Genomic DNA, 22,147 nt, shown 5'->3' with positions numbered 1-22,147 from the left:
AATTGCCACAGTTGACCCGCATGGGACGTCTTCTGTGACAGCCGTCTGTTTTCATAACAAAACGTGCTCGCGGTCGCGGTTGGTCTCGTGTGGCGGAGTGAGTAATTTGCAAAGGACTCGGTTATCGCCACCCGGTCTGGCGAGCTACGGTGAACATGTTCCGTATGCTTAGTCTGCGAAGTTTGTCACAAAGTAAGAACAAATTTCTCGCTCAACAAAGCGGCACGGTTCGTGTCGATGGGAGCCGTGTGGCCGTGTGTTGCGAATCGCGAAGAAAAGTGTCCCATTTATGTAACCGTGAGCTCTCCTCGGATCTGCTGCTGGTTAACGGTAAGTGAGAAAATCCATGCCGGACAGTAAAAGCACTGTCCCGGAAGCAGTAGTAAGCCAACATGTGCTCGCAGATATATTTCGTATGAGTAATTGGTCTTATGCGTCGTACTTATCCGCTGCGGAGCACATTTGACAGATGCGACTTACGGCCGGCTTACGTAATGCAAACAATGTGCGAGCGACGCACTAAAAAAAGCAATCAAACGTTTCCTAATCGATCTCTATTCCTTCCTGCAGACAATGGCGCGGTGAACATAAAACGGGTCCACTCGACGACCCCTTCAGCCGAAATTTCGTCGACGTTGGAGGGCAAGAAAAACAAACGGAAAAAATCGGGCGGCAGCAAGTTCATCGAACTCCTAGCCGGTTAGTGTGTAGGTAAATGTTAGTCAAAGGGTCACCGTTTGAAATCAAATCGTCCTTTACAGTCAAAGATGGTGATACAAAGGAAACGAAGGCGTCGGTGCAGAAGCTGAAAGCCAAAAAGCTGGCCAACTTCATACATGATCAAATAGCCCTGGAACCTTTCCCGGGCCGTTCGGACACAGCTGCCACACGCACTTCGGTTCCTCCGGTGGACATTTCCAGGTGGAACTTTGAGGAAACACCCGTCATCTACATCGGGCCCAGGATGAACGAGACGGAAATTTCGCCCGAAACCCTGTCCGAGATACTGGAGAGTGTGAACGTGCTGAAAGAAATCCACCAACATCGGACAGTCCGCACGGGGTCCGCTCCCGTGCAGGAACTAGAAGATCCGGCAATCGAAGGGGAAGCGTTACTCGAACCAGATTCGGTGGCCCTTGCGGATGAAACCGAACTAGCGTTCGACGTACCGGAGCTTTCGCTGACCAAACGGGGCAAAACGAAGCGTACCAAAGGAACTCAACCAAATCGGCCACAGATCGAGGACGAACAGAAGAAGGCTGGCGGCAAGTTTGTCTCAAAGTACTACCAAAGCTCCGAGCTGGAGAATCTGGCACGCCAGCGCAGCTTTCAGATGACGCTGCACGCGTATCTGGACATGTGCATCACGACGGGGCTGGTGAACCGTGCGTACGCCACCACCCTGAACTACCGGCACCGACGCAAACGGCGGGAGTTTGATGTTGCGACGTACAATCAGCTCATCCACGCGTACGCCGGAAAGGGAAACTACAGCCGGGTGCGAGATCTGCTGCGCGTGCTGCGTGAAGATAACATTGCACCGTCAGCCCAAACGTTCGCCGGCGTGTTTGAGTGTTTGGGACGCCTCGAATGGAACGAGGAAGTGATGCATGAAGCGCAAGCTTATCTGCAGGAAGCCAAAGCGAACGGATTCACAATGGACGACATCCTCGATCGGAGTAAGTTTACGCACGATCAGCGGGATGTGGTCTTGAGTCTTTTCCGCTCCTTGTTGCCATCATTCGAACCCGTCTATCGACCGCCGATCCTCACATACAACAACCATTTGGTGGATGCGCTCAACGAGCACGTGCTGCCGATTGGAGCCCAGCCACTACCGACCGATGGGCCAGTCCCAGGGGCTGAGATAATGAACCCGAAGGCAGGTTTCACTCGCGACGCGCTGGAGCGGATGATGCAGCAACAGGTGGAGCTGGAGCTGAACGGCCACCTGGCGGTGAAGAGTATTGAAAAGTTTCCCGAACCAACGCAGCTAGTGTTGCAGTATGTAAGTATCCTCATCGAGTCGCTTGGCTGATGGCTTCCTTCAGTAGCCCTTATCTCTTTCAGCGCAAAGAAGTGGATGAGTTGAAGAAAGTCTGGGCGAAGCAGATCACGATGGCGTTTCACCGGGATTTTAACACCCTGAAGGCGATCACCGATACGAAAGCTTCGCGTACGATCAATCTCTTCCCCTACCTGAAAGCCCTCTCGGTGCCCCAGTTCACCGATATTCTGCTCGACGAGGTGCACATGCTGCTCGAGGGCTCGGATACGTTCAGTTTCGTCGTTTCGCAACTATACCGCGACCTGGGCCGGAAGGTCGAATCGCGCTACCACGTGGAGCAGAAGCGAATGGCCGGTGTGGTGGACAAAACGTACGACATTTACGGTCGTTATGCGACCACCCTGGCGACCGGTAACTCGAGCGACAATCCACGACAACTTTGGCAACGATTGGTACACGAAACGCGCAACAGCGGTCCCAGCATGGACATCGAGAGTGTGGCTTGGCCGAAGGCTGCCGTCATCGGAGTGGGCAAGTTCCTGTACAACATCTTGAAGTGTGATCTCAAGATCAACGTAAACGCGACCAGCCGCACCAACACGCGCAAGGTGAAGCTGGTGCCGGCCTTCTATACGCTCTTTCGCTACGAGGCGAAGATGGCCAAGGAGCAGATAAAACCGCATCCCGTACTGATGAAGCTCTACCGCAAGTCGCAACCGAGCACGCTCAAGTTCGACATCAACCTGGTGCCGATGCTGTGTCCTCCGCAGCCCTGGAGCACTCCGACGAACGGTGGCTACCTGTTGGCCAAGTCGGAACTGATCCGTTTGCCCCAGCAAGCCCACCAGCAGACGGAACGTATCGTGGAGGCCGATCCACAGGACCTCTACCCAACGCTCGATGCTCTCAATCAACTGGCCAGCATACCGTGGGTTGTTAATGAACCCATCCTCGATGTGATCATCGACGTGTTCAATGCCGGTGGCAATGCGAAGCTGGACGTACCCGAGCCCCCGTCCGCGTTACCACCGATCCAGGAGGAGACGCCGAGGAGCGAGATGAGTGGTTTCCAAAAGTACACGCTTCTCCGGAACCGGCTCGTACACCAGCGGAAACAGGGCGATATGTACAGTCTGTGGTGCGACGCACTCTACCGTCTATCGCTGGCCAGCCACTTCCGCCGGAAAGTGTTTTGGTTGCCGCAAAACATTGACTTCCGGGGCCGAGTGTATCCGATACCGCCCCATTTGAACCACCTCGGACACGATCTTGCGCGCTGTTTGTTGGTGTTTCATCAGCGAAAGCCCCTCGGACCGGATGGTTTCCGATGGTTGAAGCTACACTGCATCAATCTGACCGGGCTGAAGAAACGCGAGTCGATCGACGAGCGGGTGCGGTACGCCGACGAGATCATGGACGATATTCTCGATTCAGCCGATCATCCACTGACCGGGCGGATGTGGTGGAGCAAGTCAGATGAACCGTGGCAAACGTTGTCCTGTTGTATGGAAATTGCCAAGGTGCACCGTTGTCCGGACCCGGAGAGTAAGTAGCCCAAAGACGCGACTGATAACAGGTGTTTGATTTTTTTTTATTTATTTTCGGATCAGTGTTCGAAAGTGGCTTCCCGATTCATCAGGACGGTTCGTGCAATGGCCTGCAACACTATGCAGCCCTCGGTCGGGACACACCCGGTGCGGTGAGTGTGAATCTTGCGCCGGCTGTCGTACCGCAGGACGTGTACAGTGCGGTAGCCGCCCTCGTGGAGGAGAACCGAGCCCGGGATGTACGAAATAACATTAAAGTGGCCGCCATTCTGGAGGGCTTCATAAGCCGAAAGGTTATCAAGCAGACGGTCATGACGACGGTGTATGGAGTGACACGGTACGGCGCGCGCAAGCAGATCGCCCGTCAGCTCGAGTACATCGAAGAGTTCCCAAAGGATTGGGTTTGGCCTGCCTCCAGCTACCTCACCCACAAGACGTTCGATGCACTAAGCGAAATGTTTACCTCGGCCAAAGAGATCCAGGACTGGTTCACCGATTGTGCCCGACTCATATCGGCCGTTTGTGCGCAGAACGTCGAATGGGTAACCCCACTAGGGTTACCCGTGGTTCAGCCATACAACCGCGCAGATCGTCTGGCGTGGAGCACAAAATCCACGGCCCAGTTACCGGAACACTTTGCGATTGATTCGTTTGAAAAACCGAATATCATGAAGCAGAAGAATGCGTTTCCACCAAACTTTGTCCACTCGCTAGACTCAAGCCACATGATGCTGACGTCGTTGCACTGCGAACGGGCCGGGCTCACGTTCATCTCGGTTCACGACTGTTACTGGACCCACGCATGCACAGTGCCCACGATGAATACGGTACACGAAGCGTCTTAAGTCCATCGGTCATCGTTACTTACCATATGCATACCATTTCACAGATCTGCCGTAAACAGTTTGTCGCTCTCCATTCCGAACCGATTCTGGAGGATTTGTCCAAATTTTTGGTACAAAAATACAGCTACGACGAGAAGTACGTAACCCTGAAACGGCATGTTGTTATAAGTATCTGAAGAAACTGACTTCTTTTCCTATTTCTACAGTGAAATAAGCAACGACGGTTCCGTGATCGATCTCACCAAGCGCAAGCTCAACCGCATCCTCCAGCAGTGTCCCGACAAAGGTGACTTCGATCTGCAGAAGGTGTTGGAATCAGTGTACTTCTTTAGCTAGGCATCGGTAGCTTTTGGGTAGTAGTTGCACCCCTGCGCCAACGCCACATACGGCGACAAGTACGGTGTCTTGGTCTAGTCAGTGAAGGCGCCATTGGATCCACAGGCCACGAGGTCTTCCCTCTTATTACTGCCTGTCTGCTTAACTCACGGAGACGGATCGGAAACCTGTGTACCACAAATGCCTTGCACTGGATTCCGTAACGGAATTGGAGTTTGTTTTCAAACTTGCACTGATGCACCGCCGGCGCATCGCAGGCCTATAGTTTGACTATTGTCAACGAACGGTCGTTACGATTTTTATTGGATGTTTTTTGTCGAACGCAACGCGATGCAATAAAGTGATAAGCAAAAGGGAAGGTGTTCCGAAGGAAAACGTGACTGTTTGTTCTGAACTGAATGAAAGAAAGGATTCATTAGTTTCTGAATTTTATATGTTTCATGTTATGATTAAATCATTTTTGTATCTTTTTTCAGCCCGTTTGAAAGTATTTAATATTTTCTTATGGTTTTTCATTAGCAAATTGTGAACCAAGAAGTTGAAATTGAGACCGTACCCATTGCAAAGTATTTGATATGCAATTGATCGCACAATCAGGTCTAGTGTCCCAATGGAGACGCATGGTGCCTTATCACACGCCAGTGACTAGGTAAGTTGAAACAGATTACTTTGAACTGAAGAAAGTGGAACAAAAAACAGCGAATGCCGGACAGGAACTATTTGGGAAACTGATTGAGATTATGGTACAACGACCACCTTACATTCTTGATTTTGAACGAAGATCTACAATCTCGCATTCTTGGCCACTTCAATAAACTGTACATATTCACTTTCGGGTGACGCGTTGAGATGCGGATTTGCATTCCCTTTATTGTAAATTAATTAAACGGTGATCATTAGATAAACGCATGGAACAAATGGAGTATCGTAGGAAACATTACCATAGAACTAAGCTAGACACTAAGCAATCACTTCTAACGCTTGCCGGTGCGGTCAAGTGTTTGACGGCGAAGCATACGGCACAAAACGGCAAAACAATGTGCCACGCGGCGCATCGTAGTTTCATCACATCTATCGATCATCGCTACTAGTCCAGGCTGTCGATACTTTGCTGTAGCTGTAACAGCGATTGTTTGGCCACGTTCGCCAGTATGCCTTCCGGCGTGGTCGGATCCTCCCACTCCAGGATGCTGCCACACTCTTCCAATATCGTGGCCGCTTCGGCCAGCTGCTGCTTGAACGTTTTGCCGTCGCGCGTTTCCTCGCCCCTTGCGAACCCGGACTGGGCCAACACAATCAGCGGAGCGTGGAGCTCATACAGCACCATGGCCCTGGAACGCGATCTACCCGGTTCGAAAACCTCTAGCACGCGAAGGACATCCCGGCACAACTCAACCTTGCGCTCGAGTAGCACATCCGGTAGCTCAGCCATCTCGTAGCCGGGAATTCGACCGTAAAGCTCGATCAAACTGTGCCGTATCGCGGTGTTGATGAAATGGAGTGGATGTAGCACAGTGCGGAACTTTTTATACAGCCTCTCGTACGCTTCCAGCCGTCCGGCATCATACTCCAGGCAGACCAGCTCGTCCAGCTCGTTGTGCATCGTTATGACGGCTTTCTGGACAATGGCCCCCGCTATTTTGAAATCACAATGACCACACTTCCAGTCGGCCTGCTCATCTAGCGTGTGGTGCAGGGTGAGAAGGATGATCAGTCGAAGCATCGGCACCTATGTCCTGTACAGACCCTTTCTTCCCATCGAAACCTACCTATTGGATTGGTGGAGATGACCAGTCCTCCGACACACTTGCTGCAGAGAAGTGAGCTGAAGTGTGTGCCCAGCTCGGTCGGATCGACGCACCGTTCGCAGAGACACGTAAAGAACTTGCTGGCTTTCAGGATCGATTGACGAGCGACTGTCCCGGTCAGGGTGTAGGTGTAGGTCGTGTACAGCTTCTCGCCCTCCGCCACATCCACCGCGATGCGTGCTTCCAATCTGAGTACGGAGAACGAAGGTGTAACGATGGATAAATCGAGACCCGACTCTTGTACAAGATGGTGTATCAAACAGAGGTTTAGAACGAAATGCCAGATATTTCTAATATTTCTTATTTTATTTCTAGGTCAGTCGCTTTCTACTTAATAATTGCATAAAAAACCCTCAAGGTACGTAGCAAACGTTAATTTATAATGATCAACTACGACCAACGATCAAAATGATAACTTAAATTAAACTCACAGTTCAACTGTTACCATAAAAAAGGGATATTGAAAGCAATCCGAATGGGTGCGAAACTAAATGGCATCACATGGCGGCGTTTTGAAGGTCATCTTCGTTTAGTTTTAAATGTTCGTACAAGAATGATCTTAATAGACCCTTACATTGTAATAGTTGTTGTTTTAATGATTAAGTAAAAACATCTTTTGATATACGCTTTGCACTTTTTGATCTTTAGTCTTTTGGGTGAGCGAGTCACCAGCTAATCGGTGGTGCCGACAGAACATAAATGGATGAGATATTGACGTCTAGTAATGCAGGCACGGAATTAGACCAAAGAATGCCACTAGAAACGCAACTCTTCGAGGCGGTGATCGTTAAACTCGATCGATCGATTAGAGAATCGGCAAGGAAAGACTTGACCACCCCAACCCCCCGTGGACCGGCATTTCTTGTTGATGTTTATAACACGCAACGCAAAACGGACGCCTGTTGGAGCTCGTCCGCTGCCGGGGGCCATTAATTAGAGAATCGCCACCTCGCCGTTGGTGGTGTTTTGCCGAAAACGGTGGAAAACTCTATTTTTACCACGCCAACCGCTACGCTCGGCGTGTGCGAGTTCTGCAAACCCCCCGTCGGTAGTGTTTTGGCGCTGCTCGGGGTCCCGGTGTCCGGAGGAATGCGCAACTCGAGCTCGGCATGGCAGTTACAACAATGCGATCTGACGGAACGGGAACCTACCTGAAGTCTTCGCTCGGATGGATCGAGTGGACCACGTTCGGCACGCAGTTGTGTGCCATGATGGCTAGCTGGGGGTAAAGGCCCCGTACGCTGTACCCATTGCAAGTGTGACCTTCGAACGCGTTCACATCCAGCACGCCGATCACTTGCTGGATCAGCTCCGGAGAAAACCGCTCTGCCAGCCCGCAGGGTCCTCGCAGAAACTCGACGATGTTGCGCTCGTCCACCTTCCAGTTGGCCTCATCGCGTCGCGCCTCGCCGTGGTACTCCATCAGGGCGATCTCGCGCTCCCACCGCTCCCGGTCCACTTCCGCGGCCAGCAGGACCCTCAACGGTGTGATACAGTCAAGCTGCACGCAACCGGCCGTCGAGTCTTCCACGGCCTGAAACCGGACACGCTTTTCCGCAAACACCGCACACTCGCCGCGATGGTAGGTGGCTAGCTCGGGGGTGTTCAGAACTGCGGCACAGTCCTCACACAGTGGCCAACCACAACGGGGACACCGTGGCCCAGTGTCCCCGCCATCGACGGGACAGCAGCACTCGAGGCAGAGCGGTGGACTGTCGAGCTTCGGACCAATCGCGAACGGAAGCTCGACGAAGAGCCGCTCGCCGGCACGCAAGTCCCGGGCCGCCACACCGTAGCGGCCAAGCTCCGGACACTCCAACACCCGGTACGTCTCCTCCATTGCCACGAATCTTCGGTTTCACTTCCTTACAAAAAAAAGAAACCCAGAAAAGCACTTCCCTCACTCACTCGGCGAGTTACATCCGATCCGGTCGCGGACTATCTTCCGACTGCGACCGTGAGGCCATGACCAACACCAACGGTGGCCCGGTCTTCGCTGACGCACACCAACACTTGCGCGCCACACTAATCCTTTCGCGCACGATCGAGAACGATCGCTATTTTCGGACGCCATCGACAGTGGGTTGGTTTATTTTTGGTGTCCTCCGAACACGCTCTCGTCTCGTCTCCGTAGCACCTCGTCCCACCATTTATCACACTTCTATTGCTTCTCCGACGACCTGGCGATGAAGTGTTGTCGTGCTGACCGGTCTTGCTTTCCGTAAGGACTACGGCGCGTTGCAGGATGAGAAGAGCCGAATGCGGGTCTGTTGATCGAACGTAATCGAATGTTGTGGGAGGTTCCGAGAGTCTCGACCGCTTTCGGGAGCTTTCGGGGGTTTTCGTACCGTCTAAAGAAATTCAACATCATCTTAAGAGCGCAAATCAGAGCAAATGTTCTCATTGCTTCCCGATCGCGTGAGTTCAGTCGTCTGCGGCTGTGAAAGACACAACACGTCTCACGAATTGGACCCTCCCGAAGGTTTAATCCCGCGTTTTACGGTTCGATTTCAGTGATGTAATCCAGTCGGTGCCAGAATGCACACGAAAGGTATTTGAAGTGGTCTGCTTCAGTTGCGCCATATACTTTGTCGCATTTCTCACAAAACATAGAAACTCAGAACATGCTCAGAACAAGGTGGATCATAGAAAACTGGGTATAACGAAGACAACGTTGCGACAAGAGAAAAAGGAATTATAACGTTAAATTTAACTTTTCCATTAACTGTGCAAGTTTAAGCTTATGTAGAGCTAATTACCTCATATTACTCTTTTGTTCTCTTGATTTCTCTGTTGCTTTTTAGGTAATAATAAAAACTTGAAATCGATATAAATATGTAAAACTAGCTGTTACCGGCGTTCGTCGCCACGCCTCATTTCATCCTCATTTCGTAATAAAATACAAATTGCGTAATAATATTTCATGATACGGCCAAACAATTTTTTTGGCAATATTTTAATATTCATGCGTATGGATTGGTGCAATTTGGTGCTGTTTTCTGGAGCACTGGGGCTACCAGGAGCGACTGGTTCCTGTTTCCTTAGTGTTTATGCGGCTCCAGAAGACCGTCGAGAAGAAAAGCGCGAGTAACGTTTCTCCCAAATGTTTTCCCTGAAGCTTCCGACGGAAACTGATTTTTTTTTCGTGCATTACTACGAGTCTTACCTTACTTTCTTCCCTCATTTCTTTCATTGACCAATAGATTTCTACATCCGCGATGCCGCGAGATTCCGCTCCAGCTCCTTGCCCACCTGGTAGGAAGAAAGTGCGGAAGGACGGTGAGTGACGGGAACAGGGTGCTGCTACGCACGCTGAGCAACGAGGGAAACACATCCCAGGCGACGCAGGTTGCCTGGAAAGCTGAACTTGCGGCGCATCTGGATCGGAGCCGATAGCCGAACCATCGACGGAAGGCTCGGCGTCAGCCACTGGTGATGGCTGCCAATCACTGTGTGGTTTTCGCTGCTGACGGATATCCGTCCCGGTACGAGTCCACCGCCGAGCTACGTTTCCATCAATTTATAGCCAAATTGGTTCAGCCGTTCTTGATTTATAATTAGTGTAACTAACATAACTGTTGCATACCGAAGAGAGAGGACTGTGCTTGATAGCTGTTCTGACACGACTGTATTTCAGTTTGTTCGTTCATTCGATTGCACTGGTACACTTAGACTAATACATAGAATACTTATTGCAAAAATACTTTCTTTAAAAATATAAAGAAGAAAAAGATAGATAACATAGGTACAATTTGATTACCCTTTTCCAATACTAGTCGTTGTTTCGGGAGTCTTCGTCCAAACTTTCTTGAGATGTTCATGTAGTGTAGTTATTTCTATATTGATCGCCGACAAATTTATGGAAAATTTAAGTCCGCCAACCCGACTTTATTGACCATCGATATGAAAAGAAGTACCTAGTTGGATTTGGCAAATGTGCGTGCCCCTTGCAATGAAAGAATTCCTTTCGCCTGTAGGCTGAGTTTACTTCCTCACCAGAATCAGCATTTGGAGTAAGGGAAACCCTTATCGACGTGATGTGAAAAACTTTCCAAGATGATTGATAGTAACGCTACCGCATAATTCGAATCGCTACCCGTCATAGATCACCGCGACCTGGTGTAGTAAACAATTAGTCACATAGCTTCGCGGCACTGGAGGCACGGTAGAGCACTTATCTAATTATCGTTTTGCCGGCGGAATTGATGAGTATTTCTGCGGATCCGATCCGGTAGCGCTTGAGGCTGAATCAATTGTGGTTGGGGTACGTGCCAGTGGTCGATCAGTCATTGGCGGCGATCGCGATCGAGGCAACCGACTGTAGGCGAGTCTCGCATTTCTGACCGGTCCGGAATGTGAATGAATTCAGTAACCACCCGATCCATTGATCCTGATAATGTGATAACGGCACGCGACTAGATGCCACCGTCGAAGGTAGCCCCCTGAACTTCTATTGCCGCGGCTCGAAGAGTTAGACGGTCGCTCCATGACCAGGTGGCTCTGCGTGCAGGCACGCTGGATGCTGCCAAAGATCACTACCTCACGAACGCGGCGAGCCAGTGGCGAGTTCGGTCAGCGCCAACCACCTTGGGAGCTGATTTATGAATGGATTCGAGCGATTTGAATACAATAATTATTCGCGAGCGGCTTTCAGATAGCGCGCCCGATGACTAACGGCTCGGGACGGGTTCGGAGGAGCTGGAGCACGTGTGCCGGGAGAACTGGCAGCACGCGTGCGCGGGTGTATACTTTTCCCGCGCAAACCCACTTCTTGGCGATACGTTCGTGCTCACGGCCACCTCGCCTTGACACCGTCGTCGGAGGCGTCGTCGTCGAAGTGGGTTTTCGATTCCCGGAGGCTCACTGTGAATCGCTCGACGACGCTCTCCGCCATTAGTTCGTGGGTTGTCCAGTGGAGCGCATCGGATCGCCTCTACCGTACGGCCGTGCCGTAGGAGGTTTAGTGGTTTCTGTCCGGGTGTCACTCCGCGTGTGTTGATATGCCACCGTAGTGTTATGATTGCCATAATTGGATTTAGTTGCCGAGTCTCCGATTACTCCGGCAACCGAAGCTGGCGGGCGCCCTCACTTCGGTTCGAAGGCGACCAGGAACCTGGGTTGTGCCTATTCGCTCGCTGACCAGTGATCGCAGTGGGCACGTTGCGTAGTTGTGGACGTACTGTGGAGCAGTTCAATTGCGCAACTGAAGCCGATAGGTTAACCGTTTCGTTAACCACCTACCCAACATATACCCGAAATACGTGTTCCATACGTGGAAGGCGCTGAGGAAACCTGGAACCCTGCGTTCATCAGGCCAGCCAAGTGAAGTGTGACAAAATCGATTAAAACGTGCAAGTTCTGCGTGGTGTCGTTCGGCGCAGTCACAATCCTATCATCGTTTCGAATGCCGTAAGCGCAGAGTGTTGAAGGACACAGCCTTACGACTTTGTAAGTGCCCCATCCAGTATAGGTTTGTGAAGTGAGCTGAAGACGCCCAATCAATTTCTACACGTGGGAAATCCCAGCTGAGCGCCCGGATCAAAACCACCGTTCGCCCGAAACGTCACGTTGTTTGCATAATTGTTGAGCCCGCCTCAAGGAACAACGGCCCATTCGGGCATTCGTGTGTCGTCTCGTGCCGGGAGTGCTACGAGTTTTGTGTCGATTAAAAACAGCAGGCTGTGTGGCTGGAAGGACTAGGTGCAATCGAGCAGACTGCGAGTTTTACTAGAACGCGTCGCGGTTACGGTAACAGGACCAGCGCACAAACCTCTTTTTCGCACTAATTAAATAATCGTGACCATGAAATAGGGGGGGGGGTCGTGGTGGAGCACGGCGGTGGCATCACGTCACAATCACGAACCTCGGTTTGCATACCAACTCCTCCGCCGTCATTGTCGTCGAAGGCGACGCGTTGCCTGGCTAGCCGGCTGTGGAAGGATAAACCAGACCAGACGGAGCAGTATTACACACCAGCACGTTGTTCGACGCACAAGCACTAAGGAGGGAACAACGCAACAACAACATCGAAGTGACGATTTGCGGATTGCCTCACTGCGGATACACAAAACCGAGTGCAGAAAATGAATAACAACGACCACAAGAGTGGGTCCCACCGGAATTTACAACGACAGACGGAGATTTCCGAAGAAAAAGAACAACTTCATGCCCGCGGAAACGAGGAGGTACCGTCGGATGTAAGTGGAATCTAATTTCTGCGTGGTCGAAAGTGCGTACTGTAAAGTGCAAATTTTTCTAGAGTTTCCAATCCATTGGTACTATTAACTAGATTATCTGCCAAGAAGTTTACGGTGCTTTTCGATTCGAAGACAAAACACTCGATAAGATCCACAAACAAGGCTTGTACCTAAAATGTGGGTTCAAGACCAAACGAACAACGCAAATATGTTCAACAACTGTTCAAGATATTATTTTACTTTACCGTCTTTGAAGACACAACCACAATCGTTTAACTCGTGTCTCGAAATTGGAGAGAAAGCTGCCTTACTGTAATCTGGTACGGTGGGAAAGGATTCTCTGTTTAGCCCGATCCGATCGACCTCCCGAAGCAGCCACAGCCTTGTCCCCATGTACGATATACGGTACGACCTTACTCTCGAATTTTCAGCATTCGGCATTCAGTAATGGTTTTATTTTCGAAATACGCCCCCGATTCGGACGTCGCGCGGATATAACTCACTCCGCGTGCAAAGTACCCCAAAACTGGCACCACAATGGCGAAGGTTCTTGGCGTGCTGACAGTTTGCCCGAGGATCGCGCGAAATGGACGATCGTTAATTGAATAACGATGTAAGAATGTGACATGCGGCACTGCGGCACACGAAGCGGATGCTAATTGAGTCTCCCGGATGCTGAGCAGCTGGGCGTGGAATTCTACAAACGGAGGGAGCCGATTTTGTACGATCCCCTTGTTGGGGTTTCCCAACCCCAGTTGTCTGGGGTTGATTAATTTATTTTTCTGTGTCCACTGTGTACTTTGCGTAGATATCTGTAGGTTTAACATTGTCCTTCTGGGACAGTTGGTGATTGAATAACCGTGGAAAGAGTTCAAAAAATAAAGAGAACTACTACAAACGGCACACTTTGTCGATCCGTAAGTTGCTCCGCTCCCATTTCCGTGATGCAACAACTTCGTAATGGACCATGTACTGCCAACTCGCGCGCTGCCAACCTAAAAACCCTTTCGCCCGGTGGCAGCCGAACCATCGAGGTCATGGGATGGGACTACAAACGATGTGCTAATGCTTTAATCCACCTGTCGGTGCTGCCGGTCGCAGCAAATCCAATAAACCTCCATTAAGCCTCAAATGTTTCGTCGAACGTCGGGCTCGGCGATGGCTCTTGCATCCCGGAAGTAATTGAACTCGGCGCGGGGATTGACTGCATTGGAAGATTGGCGTTTGCCACAAGTTTCCGTTTCAGTTCGTAGTTCGTTGATTGCGTAATGAGCTTTGAGGTTAAGAGGAGCAAGTTTCAGGAGAAGGGCCATCCGGGGTCGACCCAACCGTAACGGGTGGCTAATCTGTTTTGCCGAGAACCAGTGGCAAGTTCTCACGCTCGAGCAGGCACGTGTCTAGTGGTGGCTGGCGGCCGTCCACACACTGTATCATTAGCTAATTTCCATGAACTTTCCCTTTGCGAAGGAACCCTTCGATCTGGACGAACTGCTACCGGTGATCGGTGAGTTTGGACGCTACCAGAAGCTACTGCTGTGGCTGATCTGTCTGCCGGCCTGCATTCCGTGCGGGTTCTGTGCCTTCAACCAGCTCTTCATGACGGACACACCGGAGCAGTACTGGTGCCGCGTGCCGGAGCTGGAAAACTTTACCACCGAGGAGCGAAGAATGTACGCAATTCCGATGATAGAGGTAACGACACACGCACGGTTACAATCGTTCAAAAAACCCCTAGAGTTAGTCATCCGACTAGTCCGACATTTGTAGATCCATTAAAACACCCCGCTCTAGGCTATTCAGATGCACTTCAGCCTTTGTTTTTCCATTCTGATCTTTTTCTGTTTGCAGAGCGACGGGGTGGAAAGTTACAGCAAATGTTCACGCTACGCAGTGGACTGGAAAGAGATACTGAATTACAGCGACACGGATACGCTGGTGCCGAACGCTTCGTGGCCCACCGAACCCTGTCTCGATGGCTGGGAGTACAACACGACCGTCGTCCAGTCATCGATAGTGATCGATGTGAGTACGATGCGGGAATTACCGAGAGCGAGAGAAAGAGGTTTGACACCAAACAAATGACACCAGTTCAGAGCTGGGACTTTACCGCCATGTTTAATATCTAGAGGTTGCTATATCTGATGGTCAATATGTAGAGGAGGTTGCAGAGATAAGTACTAACCCCCTGGTGTTGTGTTCTTCGACTTCGTCCACAGTTTAACCTGGTCTGCGACTATGACATCTATCCGACGCTTGGTCTGGTTGCCCTGAACACGGGCGGTCCGGTCGGGGTGTACCTGTTCGGGTTGCTGAACGATCGTTCCGGACGCCGAATATCGTACTTCTCCTGCCTGGCCACGCTGCTCGCCGGTAGCTTCATCACGGCGGCCAGCACCAACTTCTGGATGTGGGCCTTCAGCCGCGTCATTGTCGGGTTGACGATCCCCGCCGTCTACCAGATCCCGTTCATCATCGCGCTCGAGCTGGTCGGTCCAAACTACCGCTCGTTCGTCACCGTGATGACCTGCACGTTTTACACCTTCGGCATCATGATGCTGGCCGGTGTTACCTATCTGGAGCGGGACTGGGTCGGACTGACGCTCTACACGTCCGTGCCTTTTCTGGTGTACTTCCTGTACCTGCTGGTCATGCCCGAGTCACCCCGGTGGCTGCTGATGAAGGGCAAGCTGGAGCAAGCGTTGGCGATTCTGGAGAAGATGGCCCGCGTCAATGGGAAGCAGCTGCCCGAAAGCTTCCGGAAGCGACTCCAGGAGCGCGTCCTGGCGGAGAAAAGTCGCACCACGAAACGGGACGAACCGTCGATCGGGGCGTTCGACCTGTGCAAGACGCCCAACATGAGACTGAAAACCATTCTGATCACGCTGAACTGGTTCGCCAACGAGACCGTGTACCTGGGGCTGAGCTACTACGGTCCGTCGCTCGGGGAAAACCAGTACCTGAGCTTCTTTCTTTCGTCGCTGGTGGAAATTCCCAGCTACATCATCTGCTGGATCATAATGGACCGCTGGGGCCGCCGGTGGCCCATGTGTTTGCTGATGATACTGAGGTAGGCTTAGGTGCATGCTCGCGGACAACAATTGAATCTAACGAAACATCCCTTCCTTAACAGCGGTATAAGCTGTGTAGCTACGGTGGTCCTTTCGGAAGATGCCGTCACGGAGACGCTCATACTGTATCTGCTGTCGAAGTCGATGATTTCGGCATCGTTTCTCATCATTTATCCATTCGCGGGTGAGCTGTACCCGACGCAGGTCCGAGGGGTCGGCATCGGGACCTCCAGCTACATCGGTGGACTCGGACTAATCGTGATCCCGTTCATCACCTATCTGGTAATATAGGAGACTTCGCTAGACTCCGCCGTTGACAAGTCATACGATCCCTCCTTCTGTTTTAGGGCAAAGAAAATCTTCGATTGCCGCTGGTGATCATGGGGTTCGTATCGGTGCTCGGCGGGTTCACGGGCCTGCGGCTACCGGAAACGCTCCACCATCGGCTTCCGCAGACGCTCGAGGAAGGTGAGCTGTTCGGGAAGGACTGGACGTTCGACGAGTGCTTCCGCTGTATACCGAGCAAAAAGTCCCCGGCCGGATCGTACGAAAACCTATCGCAAGACCCTTCAGATCCAACGCTGGAGCTCAACACGGGCGTACCGGTTAGTGCGGGAGTACCGGCGACTCCGGGTTCCAGCACCGAAAAGACACCGCTTGAAGTGGCCCGCATGCGACGGCAGTCGATGAAGCGTCTGGTGCGCCAGGCAAGCACGATGGACACGCAAAAGACTAGGGACGGTGCCATGCAGCTCACGTACTGGTTCTGAGCCGGGACCAACGGACTTCGGAACGAACCAATGAAAGGCGGCACATTGTGGATGTACTTTTTTTGTATTAACAATAAAGAAATACGTATATGTATATTTTCGAGATTTTCTCTTTCATGGGATTTGCATGCTGCTCTCGCTGGTTGCCGGTTGCTGTACATATTTGTATGTTAAAACAGGGGCCATCCCGTTTCGAGCAAGTTCCTGGTGTCCCTTTATATACTCTGTCGACAGTAATGATCATGATAAACGGATTCTGCTCCGTAGATTGGTTTAATGTTTTGCTCCCTTGGTTTGCCCATGAACGCTCCGTTTGTTGCTTGTTTCTTTAGTTTTATTTGCCCTGTTTTGCACTTGCTTGGGAGCTGTTGTGAATGGTTTCTTGTTTATCTATTACTTTACCTACTATTTTCTGTTTCTATTACGAGCTATTGGGTATCTCCGGCCATCTCCGGCCATCACGGAGCGCAAACGGATTGCCCAGTATCTGTTGCCAGTTTTACCAGTTTGATTTCCTGTCTCTGATACAAGTTCCATCTAGCTTTGCTCGTATAAATTAGACAATAACATTCAGCATAAATTGTATTGTATGTTTGTTCTGTTCTCTGTCTCCCCTCCTTCTTTTCTTGCTATATGTGCGCGCCATTTTTATGTTTCATTTGTTGTTGTGTTGTATCGGTTTAGTTCTCACGAATCGCCGTCCACCGCTAAAGTGTTCCGCTGCTGTGTTTTTAAATAACGATTTGCATCTGCTTATGTTAACACTACTATTTCCTTCCGTAAAGTAAAACTTACTCCCTAGACGGTTCTCCTTAGCAGGTATATCGTTTGTTCGGTATCTATTTCTGTTTTGTTTTGTTTTGTTTTCTGCCTCAGCCAGGTGCCGTTTCTTCACTCCCTGTGTGTCCTGCACGACATACGTTGCGTTGCAATGAGACAAAACACGGAGAGGAACGATTTGCCGCCCTTTGCCGCGCGGCGTGTAAGGATCCTTTTTTTGTGGGGATATGTCTCGAAATCGTTTTCTTCGCTTTCGGCCCGCCCGGAGCCCGGACCGTGGGCGTCGGAAATCACCGAGTCGACTGGCTGCTACACTAATAGGATGATAGGGGCCGATCTTGCCACGCAGGGGACCGTGGGACCGTGGGACCTCCTATCGTAAAGTTTGTACTAATAAACAAGAATTAATCTATCTAATAAGTTACTAAGTAACACAAAGGGACAGGAAGCTGCCGAGCTGCCGAGCAGGCACCGGCACCCGGTGCCAAATCATACAAGGGACACATCCAACAGTTAGTTGCTACTGGTTTTCACTGGGGGTTTCGTAAGCATTGCAATCAGTATGTTAGTTATTTTATGAACTGGACGGATGTTTTGTAGATCGTTCGAGGGGGCGTGTAACGTCGAGCGGAGGGTCGAAACGAAAGATCCTAGTAGCAAGGAGGAGCAAGGGTCCAGAGTGGTTTATCAATAATATCACAAGTCAGTAGGTCGGTGGCCGAAACAATATTTTAAGCACCCTCGCGAATGTCGGGGACCCCCCCCGGTCGTTCGGGGGCGGTCGAATGTAAAGCGGTTGATCCAGCAAAAACCGGGGAGGGACTCTTAGGGATTCGTTTTCCAAATATTTCCTTCGCTCTTACAGCCTCCAGCTCGCTCGCTCCGTTCCGCTGGCGGCCCATCCCATTTCTAAGTTTATAAATGTGTAAATGTAAATTTTTCTCGCCCTACATTACGCCACCGTACCTTTTTTCCTTTTTGTATATCTCGACCTAAGAAGAAAATTTGGTTCCCATTTTTTGTTTTGTATCGATCAATTTTTAGTACACCGCGCCGCCGCCGCCGGTTGCATCAACCGGACCCGGCACTCGCGTGTATGTGGGGAAGTGTGTATAAGTAAATATAGAGTTCTCAATCACGCCGCCCGGAGATTTAGGATCAGGTTCAATTTAGTGTCGTCGTGTAGTCTTTTTCGATCCTTTTTTTTTGCTGATGCTTCCACAAGATTCCACGGCTTCCGGTTCCGAACTACAAGGCATCCACAGGTTTGTGTTTCGATGGAAAGTGTATTTCGCTTCCCAAAAGCTATCGGTAACCCTCGGTTCTACTTGGCATACAAAAATCGGTAAGTGCGTGTCCTCCGAGAGGGAGAGACAGAAAGAGAAAGAGAGTCCAAACAGGGGATGCTTCGGGTACGGCCGCGGGGGGTGGAAAGAATGTTACAAAATGGCACTTTCGTGGTAATAATTCTTTAGCCACTCGGGCGTTTTGTTTTTGTGTCCTACGAAAACCTACGTTCTACTCGGAAATTCCTGACTGGTTGTTGGTTGTTGCACTTGGAAAAAAATGGACATAAGGACGCCGATCGACGCCGTGTGTATGAAAAGGCAGAATTTGTTCGAAATTTGGTTAAGGCAAACTGCTGCTGCCATTTTTTGTTTTACGGATCCGTACCGTTGTGCGGTTTTTTGCCATGGTTGTCTCCATGTTTGTGGTGAGTTTCGGTGTGTTTTTGTGTATTTTTCTGTAGGCACAGGTGAAATAGATTACGACTACCGCAACGCCGCTAGAACCGAACTGTGAATCGTGGCTGAGAGTGGAAAACGAGTTCTCGGTTGGGCATTTTGTGCAGTGATGGATACGAAAGTGCATTCCCTGCGCAACTGCATCTTGTAGTGTGCCCTGTTTCGCGTTTCTTAGCCATTTTTGCTTGTTTTGTTTGTAATAACCTACCACACTGTCTTGCGCTCTTGGGATCTTACAATGGTACTCGCTAAACGCTACACAAATGCTATGTACACAAATGGGCTGTCTAGTGGAACAGCAATACAATCGGCTAACAACTAAAAAACACACATAAACTCGACAATCGCCACCATCCCCAACAATCGCTACGCAGAGTAATGCTTTAGAAAACAATTAAGCTAACATAAGAACTAATTAAAGAAACAAACAAAAAACGCATCGCCTCAAATACAACTAAACTCCAAGAAAGAATATCATGTGTAACAAATTAAAATTCAATGGCAAGCTCTGGTAACGTAATTCTCGTAACGTATGTAGTAGTAGTGCTAGTAGTAGCAGTAGTAGCAAGTAGTGGTCGGGCTCGCTCGAATTAAATACGTGGCATGTTGAATGTATGTTGCGTTACACGACCGAAAACACGGGGCACAAACAAACACGCACACACACACACACACACAGACACACATATAACACGTATAAACTGGTGGCGGGGTACTCTACGGGCTGCCCGGGTCCGAGGTCTTACCACTAATGATATAATTGTTGCTCTGCTTGCCCTATTTCATAAATCAATTTTCCTGTTTTCATTTTCTCCTAAGCCTAGTGGGGGGGAGGTTGTTTGTCCGCCACACACACACACTGTTCACGATCGCCCGATTTGCTACATAATTTGTGCTCTGTCTCAACTGCTCTGCTCGCCTTTACATTTGTCACGCGCACATCCTGCGCCGCGCCGGTGACCGTGGGGGTCCATAAAGGGCCCACCGGGTAGCCACAATCGTGTCTTCACAATTAAAATTATCGGACTAGCATAAAAGTATCGCAATAATGTTCTCGAGATTGGGCGTGCCGTGCGACAGACAGAAACTCGGGGATTCTTACGTTTAACCGGCGAGTGCCGGAAAAGGAATCGAAACGGTTTGTTTACTGCCTCCTAACTGGGTTTTTTTAGGTTTTACTTCTTCCTGCGTTGCGCTTTTTACCGTGTACCCTAACCTAGAAGAAGCCGAGGGCCAAGGGTGGCCAGAGCTTACCAGGCTAATTTCGGCCCACTTTTGTACTTGTCTAGTTGTGTCCACCTAACTTTATTCAACCGAGGGTAACAGACAGACAGACAGACAGAGAGAAAGAGTGAGAGAGAGATATGTTACTAAAAGATTACTTAAAACACGTACGCTCCGTGCTCCGGAGAGGAGCCTCCGACATTCGGGACGGTTGGATGAGTTTGGTCACAATTTCCATTAAAATTGACGTTGGTCTCTGCCGGGCCAAATTGTGATTTATTCCCCGACCCAACACAGTTCGCAATCCGGTCAGTTCCGGAAAAAAGTCGCGAGAGAAGTGAAAAACGATCGTGAAAACTTCGACCAACAAAACACTGGTGGCGGTCAATAAATTAGCGTCCCCACGGACGGTCCTGTCGCAAGTATCCGGGCCGGGCGCGGCCAATCTACATTCATAATAATCGCATCGACCGCGCGCATGATAATGGGCTGGTGGAGCCGAGCAGGACTTTCTCGCCCGCCAGCCCGCCCGAGTCGCGCGATTCCAACCGGCAGCGGCATGCATAATTCATGCCGGCCGATCAGGTCACCGTTTCAACGGTGTCCACGGGTTTTTGGCTACGAAAAAGTAATAACGCAAAGCGACACAGCCTCCGCCAGAGGGGGTCTTCGTCTCTGGGCCCCGGGTGAGAATCGCTAACCCATCACCGGTAATCGCTCTTTAATTGCAACGCATTTAAAACAATCACCAGCACCAAAGTGCCGACACCGTCGCCCGGCCGCGGTCCCGGCATCGGCGATTCCTCCAAATGCTGGCGGCGCGCGCGGAAAAAAATGTTTTGAAAAATCGTCCCATAAATCATCCGATCCGATGCGATCGTCGAGGCTCAGGTCCCGGGTCACGAATTGGCATAAATTTTGAGCCGGTTCGCCCCCCTTGGACACTTTATCGTGGCGGGATAAAGTTGGTTGGAGATTTTACTGTTGTCATCTGTCTTTTGCTTGTTATAAATTGTTTATCCTACCGTGAGAGTGTGCACCCCGCGGACACACGTACACACACGTACACACACACACACACTTACGTACTATCTGCCTATGATCACACGCAAAGTACACACGGTCTTAAAGTTAGTTGCCTAAATTAAGTTTACTTAAATTTAGATGCGACGGGATCGTGCGATCTGATGACGATCCGTCTCGGGAGCTCCACGTTCTCTCCCGTGGACGGACTTGGGCTCTGACGTCTGCGGCCCGGCCCGAAGTCTAGTTACACTAGGTGCTGCTAGTCACTGTTGTGTCTGTTGTGTGTCTTTTGTATCCCGCGCTGTTGGACTTACAGTCCTTAGAAGGGTAAGCTGGCCAGAAACATGTTCTCGATCAGGGGCGGTGCGGGCACGAGATCCTCCAGCTTTAGGTAGAATATCCGCTGCAACCCCTGCACGCTCAGCGACCGCAGTTCCGGCAGCTTGCCCAGCAACCGGCTGAAGTAGTGTGGCTTCCGTTGCGCCTCCGAGTTGTACGTGACGTGATCGCGCAGACTGCTGATGATCTTCATCTGCAGCTGTTCCACCTTCTTCGGTTCCCGCAGTCCGTGCCGTTCTGCCGCGAGAGAGAGAGAGAGAGAGTGGGGCGATTAGCGTAAATTAAGTGTGCCGAGGCCGAGGGTGGATCTAATGTGGCCCAAGACGTGAATCTCCCGCGAATCCTACAACCTGCGCCAGCTGCGCCGTAGGTAGCCGTATCGTGGGACATTAATCAATCTCCAGACTGGCCCCATCGTGGTCAGAACAGGTTTTGAGCGCGCGCGCCCACCTGA

The 22,147-nt window shown here is 50.7% G+C and overlaps 3 protein-coding genes across 3 annotated transcripts; 2 read left to right on the top strand and 1 right to left on the bottom strand.

Annotated features, from left to right (window-relative positions):
- The first annotated feature begins 119 nt into the window (after positions 1-119).
- Positions 120-5,105, top strand: LOC128275546 (DNA-directed RNA polymerase, mitochondrial). The gene is made up of 7 exons (XM_053014088.1): positions 120-330; positions 571-699; positions 762-2,008; positions 2,071-3,553; positions 3,619-4,382; positions 4,445-4,536; positions 4,607-5,105. Exons 1-7 carry the CDS (start codon positions 156-158, stop codon positions 4,734-4,736), a joined length of 4,020 nt encoding a protein of 1,339 aa, XP_052870048.1. The 5' UTR covers positions 120-155; the 3' UTR covers positions 4,737-5,105.
- A 470-nt stretch (positions 5,106-5,575) lies between these two features.
- Positions 5,576-8,519, bottom strand: LOC128271782 (SET domain-containing protein SmydA-8). Its single transcript, XM_053009419.1, has 3 exons — positions 7,696-8,519; positions 6,506-6,732; positions 5,576-6,416 (listed from the first exon to the last, which is right to left on the bottom strand). Exons 1-3 carry the CDS (start codon positions 8,382-8,384, stop codon positions 5,824-5,826), a joined length of 1,509 nt encoding a protein of 502 aa, XP_052865379.1. The 5' UTR covers positions 8,385-8,519; the 3' UTR covers positions 5,576-5,823.
- Positions 8,520-12,477: 3,958 nt separating this feature from the next.
- Positions 12,478-16,625, top strand: LOC128270783 (carcinine transporter). Its single transcript, XM_053008201.1, has 6 exons — positions 12,478-12,741; positions 14,209-14,433; positions 14,590-14,763; positions 14,958-15,808; positions 15,872-16,091; positions 16,157-16,625. The coding sequence occupies exons 1-6, from the start codon at positions 12,628-12,630 to the stop codon at positions 16,577-16,579; spliced, it is 2,007 nt and encodes a 668-aa protein (XP_052864161.1). The 5' UTR covers positions 12,478-12,627; the 3' UTR covers positions 16,580-16,625.
- The last annotated feature ends 5,522 nt before the right edge of the window (positions 16,626-22,147 follow it).

Source organism: Anopheles cruzii, chromosome 3 (genome assembly GCF_943734635.1).
Source record: "Anopheles cruzii chromosome 3, idAnoCruzAS_RS32_06, whole genome shotgun sequence".
NCBI lineage: Eukaryota > Metazoa > Arthropoda > Insecta > Diptera > Culicidae > Anopheles > Anopheles cruzii.
This window is presented reverse-complemented; position numbering and strand designations above follow the sequence as displayed.